Source organism: the organism of the source record quoted next, unplaced genomic scaffold (genome assembly GCF_019419815.1).
Source record: "Pyrus x bretschneideri cultivar Hongxiangsu unplaced genomic scaffold, Pyrus_bretschneideri_v1 Contig41, whole genome shotgun sequence".
In the NCBI taxonomy this organism is placed as follows: Eukaryota; Viridiplantae; Streptophyta; class Magnoliopsida; order Rosales; family Rosaceae; genus Pyrus; species Pyrus x bretschneideri.
Window position 1 is genome coordinate 2,567,811 of NW_025999735.1, and position 5,415 is coordinate 2,573,225.

General features: G+C 34.3%; 1 protein-coding gene across 1 annotated transcript; it reads left to right on the forward strand.

Annotated features, from left to right (window-relative positions):
• Positions 1–696: 696 nt before the first annotated feature.
• Positions 697–2,119, forward strand: LOC108868217. Its single transcript, XM_048566504.1, has 3 exons — positions 697–935; positions 1,097–1,232; positions 1,771–2,119. Exons 2-3 carry the CDS (start codon positions 1,112–1,114, stop codon positions 2,046–2,048), a joined length of 399 nt encoding a protein of 132 aa, XP_048422461.1. The 5' UTR covers positions 697–935; positions 1,097–1,111; the 3' UTR covers positions 2,049–2,119.
• Positions 2,120–5,415: the final 3,296 nt, after the last annotated feature.

The window sequence follows — 5,415 nt, forward strand, 5'->3', positions numbered from 1 at the left end:
AACAAGTCAACGTGAAAGTTCTACTTCTTATCTTAGAACTCAAATTTAAATGTAAATGTTGATAAGTTAGTTTGAGTTGTATATCTCTTTGCACAGGACTCCTGTGCATTTGTAATATTTATATACGTACGTTGAAATCGATGAAGAAAAGCTAAGCTTTCCACAAATTATTTCTTCGCTGTTATCGCACCTTTCCTCTGCAGTTGCTACTCTACACGTAGCGACAAAAGTCAGATCAAATTAGTTGTTTGTGGCCCTATGACAATTTTGACCTCTCTATCCCTGGGTGAGATAATAATACAAGCAAGCAGGACAACTTCCTTGAAAACTTGTCAAACGTTGCTCATGTTGCCGCCGTAAGTATACTTAATTAATTCACTGGTCGTTGGAAATTTAGAACAGCCTAATCGAGCTGGAGCTGGCAACATAGTAATCTGTTGACCGGAAAATTAACCATCTAGCTAGCTTATTGGGTTTATATTATATATAAGAATCCTTTAACAAGAGGGATCCCCATTTTTCTAAAAAAATGGGGACACCCTTTTGTTAAAAATGTGTGCGTGTGTGTGTGTATATATACATATATATATGTATGTATGCATGCATAAAGAAAACAAGTCCATATCCAGTATATACTATATATAGACGACCAAGTCTATATGCAATATATATATATATATATGTATGTATGTATGTATGTATATACACGGCCAAAGCTGGCGTTTTAGAATATCTCCACTTTCTCATTCTATACATTGCATCTTCTGGGTAGAGAAGCCAGCTAATATTAGTGAAGAATTAAACGCATTTCCTAAATCACAGAACTCTTCGGAGAGTGATCTCCGAAGAAAGAGAGAATCGGGCAACCAATCTCCGAAGAGTGAAAACGCATCTCCTAAATCACAAAACTCTTTGGAGACCGATCTCCAAATAAAGTGAGTAAAGGGCGATCAATCTCCGAAGAGTGAAAAGGGAGATCAGGGACCTTTATTTTCTTGTATTCAAGGGAGATCGGGGACCCTTTTTTCCTTGTATTCCTTTTTTGTTGTTCTTATAATATTTGTTTGTATTCATATGACACATCATGAGATGATAGGTAAATAGAAGCAGCATGGCGAAGCCTTTTTCTCTACCTTCTCTGTGCAATCTTGTACAGCCATCTACAATCAAGAGCCGCTGCAGTACTCGTCTTCATATGACCATGCAAGTAAAAGCTCAGAGCTTAGATGAAGGTAAACTTTCAAATTCTCGATCCCCAGCTTTGTTAATGATTCGGGATACATACGTGCGCAGGACGAACTTTCATTGCCTTAATTCAGTTTCGTATTTTCCAGTTTCCTTCCGGAATATACTGTCAAGTAGTTTTAGCAATAGTCTACACAAGAACACGCAAATCAAAGTATTCCTTTATTGTTTATAATTTATTATTTAGTTTTTGACGGATGCACAGCGTATACATATAATTAGTTCCAACAAGACAACTTGGTTTGATACCATGAAGAAGTTGAAGCTCATAAATTCAATTGGCAACATAAGAAGTAGTCTATCTTACTTATAAACACATGTAAAGTCCTTCCCTTCCCCGATAGGATTTACTCTTAACAGAATACATAGTTTCCAATAATGCATATGAGCATATTATAGTGGTACACTTTTCCAATAATGCATATGAGCATATTATAGTGGTACACTTGTAACTAGCTTCCAATTATATATTCAAAAACGTGAGCTTGCACGTGTTATATGTTTGATTCTTGCTATTATCTGCAGGTAGATCAAGGAATATTGTGGATTCAAATTTGAGCGTTTTAAGAGAGAAGATGGCAGTCGTTAAGATGAGGGAGAGACTTGAGAAATATTGCTGCAAACACCAACAAAATGGTTGGAATTATTCACCGGGATATAATTACAAACTCAGAAGAGCAAGCGAGGTATCGACGTTCTTTGAGCTCATACGTTTGGTGGGAGTGACTCTTGGTTTTACCTGTTTTACTGCTACATTCTTCCTTGTCCTTGTATCAATCTTGGTTCGTTTGAATCAATGGTAATGCTATATGTATGGATGAACGTCTGTCTTTATAATAAAAAAAAAAGTGTACATCTCTTTCCCTCCCTTTAATGGGTAGACAACTTATTTATTTGTCATACAAAAATTATCGTTCATGAAAACTTAAACTTTTAAGAAAGCAGAGACTCAATGTTGCTAAACGAACTTAAACTTTTAAGAAAGCAAAGACTCAGTGTTGCTTAACTAAGTGACTATTGACTTGGGTAACCAGTTGAAATTTATTTAAAAAAAAAAAAAAAAAAAAAAGTAATACTAGGGAGACCCAAGGTTCTAAAAGGCGCTAGGCGGCTAGGCAAGGTCTAGGCGGCCGCCTAGGCAGACTAGTCGGATTTAAGTAAATCTATTATATTTCATCTAAGTAAGTGTCTATTTATACTTAAAATATATATAATTTCATCATAAACTACAGAATAGAATGACATACATATTATGAAATATTGGAACATAATGAAAACATGGGAAACAAGCATATAATGTGTGTTCATTTACGTATTCAACAAGTCTCTTACAATTTATTAAAAAAAATAAATGCAAAATGAAAGTTATCTATTTTTGCCTGAGTAAGTCGCAACCTAGGCAAGTCTGGGCGGGCTAGGTGGGTGTTTAGGCGGTCTAGGCACTGATGAGTCAATATTATATTATATATTTCACCCTATTCTTAGCATAATTTGGTAATTATTTTGGTAGAATTTTGATACTTTGCTTTATATTCTCAATATAGGATATTTGACTTCCTCTAGAGCAAAACATGATCAAACAGACGAATTTTAGAGTAATTCAAATTCGAGGACGTTCGTGTGTCTCTTAGCTTTTTCGTATCAAAATTTGGGATTTTTCTACCAAGTGGTTATTTTCTGGTGATTAAATAAAGAAGCAGTGTGCATTCTGGAAAGTGACGTTTCTGGGCTTAAAGTGCGTTTTTGGAGCCCAATATGATCTCAGATGGGTTCATGGCTTTTTGGAGAAGTGTTCAGAATAGTTCAAGCTTTAAATCCAGCTATTTTGGGCCAGTTTTGAAGCTGATTTGGGTTCAAAACGTGGCTATGCAAATTTTTAGGCGAATTTACCGAGTCAATTTAGGATTATGTTTCTTATTTTATTTCAAGTTTTTAGGTTTCCTAGTCTTATTCTAAGACCTTTTACTAGGAGGATTTTATTTAGAGTAGTATAAATAAGCCTTTTGGTAAGACCTAGGGTTTTCTCTTCTACATATGCAACTTTTGGGAGAAGATTTTGGTTAGAGCTTAGAGATTTCAAGACTTATACTTTCAGGTGTTTTCATTCTTTTTCTAGTTTAATACAATTATGTTGATTTTAATTATGAATATACGTAACTAATCCTTTTTGCTAGGGTGAGGCCATGATCCTTAGCAAGAATATGTAGTTTCTTTTTAATTTTCTTATGAATTTATGCATGCAAGGTTTGGATTGTTAATCATTGTGCTTTAAACTACTATTTGTCTTAGTGATTCGCGACCATTAGGATATTTAGATAAGTAATTTAATGCAATTTTGGCGGAGGGCTGTCCCTAAAATTGACTAAGGCTTCTTGTGGTTAATATGTGTAACCTCTTAGGATGGACGACACGTTTTAAGGGTTTTATGGTTTTTCAAAGGGTTTTCATAAAACTTAATGAGTCTTCCATGTTCACATTCGATCTGGATACCACAGACGGGTTGCATGTTAGATATACATTCTATGTTGGAGGTTCCAAATAAGATATACTCTAGGAAAACCTAACCTTCAAAATATGAATGTATGGTTCGTAAATAATTTAGAAAAGCTACATAGGATTGTTAGGGTGACGGCGGAACCCTAGTACTTTCTCACTTTGAATTCTAAAAATTGTTTCCTTTATCTTTCTTTAAAGTTATGGTTTTTAAGTAATCTTTTTAATTAAATTCGTTTTTCTTAATTTAGGTCATTAAATCACCTATTCCAAAAACTTTGTTTTAATTAATTAGTTGAGAATTAATTTCTCTTTGATCTTTTTAAATTAATCCTTGTGGAGAACGACCTTGCTTGAGCCAATTATACTACAATAACCTTGTTTCTCTTGCAATTTAGGTGTTTTTAACCCTTTTGCGCAAGTGGTAAAAATCTTATCAAGAAATTGGCGCCACCTAGCGCCTAGGCATTAATCGGAGCAGTGATCAGCTGCCTAATGCCTAGGCAAGGCATCGGCAGCGCTAGGCAGGGATTTTTAAAACTGTGGGATTTGTATCACATTTAGGGTACTACATCATGCGACAAGTGATGCACACAATGAACATCTAATGAGATAAATTCATTAATGGGCGTGTCATGTATACATCACTTGGCAAAGGTACACAAATAGTATATAATGTAGTCTCCCAAACAAAGAGCAATTAAATTAAAACTAATTTAATTTAATTAGTATAGCTTGCTTTTAGAAGAAAAACAAGCTAAAAATGTCTTTAGGAATACTAGATGATATTTTATTTAGAAATTTTATTCGAACCATGTTTTGTATTTTTGGGCTCAACTTACTTTCTACACCCTAATTCTATTTGATTTATCAATCTATCAATATCTCTTTATAACCAATAAAGTAGAACATTTTTATAGTAATACTCTATAAAGTAATAACTTACTCATAGTCATAAGAAATTATGGTCCCAACTTGGGTCAATTGTGTACGGGACTAGATATGTGGGACTACTTTTTTACTCAACTTTTGATCCACATTTTTATGGGGTCTACTCCCGGATTGTATTCAACAATCCGAACATCTTTCATTGATCATCCTTACAAAAAATTAGATAAATCCAAAACCATTAAGACATTCATTTGTAGTGGAAAGAAATTGACGAATACAGTTTTACAAAGAAACCCTAAACCATTAGTCCAACAGTAATATGGCTTTGTACTTTGAATTTAACAAAATCAAGACTTTATCTTCATCCTTGACATATTCATCTAAATTTAACAAATCAGCAGTTAATTTGTTAAATGAATCGAGATGTGCATTCATTTTCGTACCTTCTTTGTACTGGAATCGGTACAACTGCTTTTTCAAATGGAGGCGATTTTCAATGCTCTTTGTCATGTAGTTGTGCTCCAATTTCTGCCATAGTGACTTAGCTAACGTTTCTCACATGACAAAATACTTATGAGGTTTTGCAAGACATAAGCGAATCATAGAGCAAGCCATTTGATTTAACTTATTCCACTCAGCTTCTTCCATATCCTCCAGCTTATCTTCTAACGTTAGATCCAAATCTTGTTGAGCCAACACATCTTTAACCTCACATTGCCACATGCCAAAGTTATTTGTTCCATCGAACTTTTCAACTTCAAACTTTGCATTTTGAACTGTCGTCTT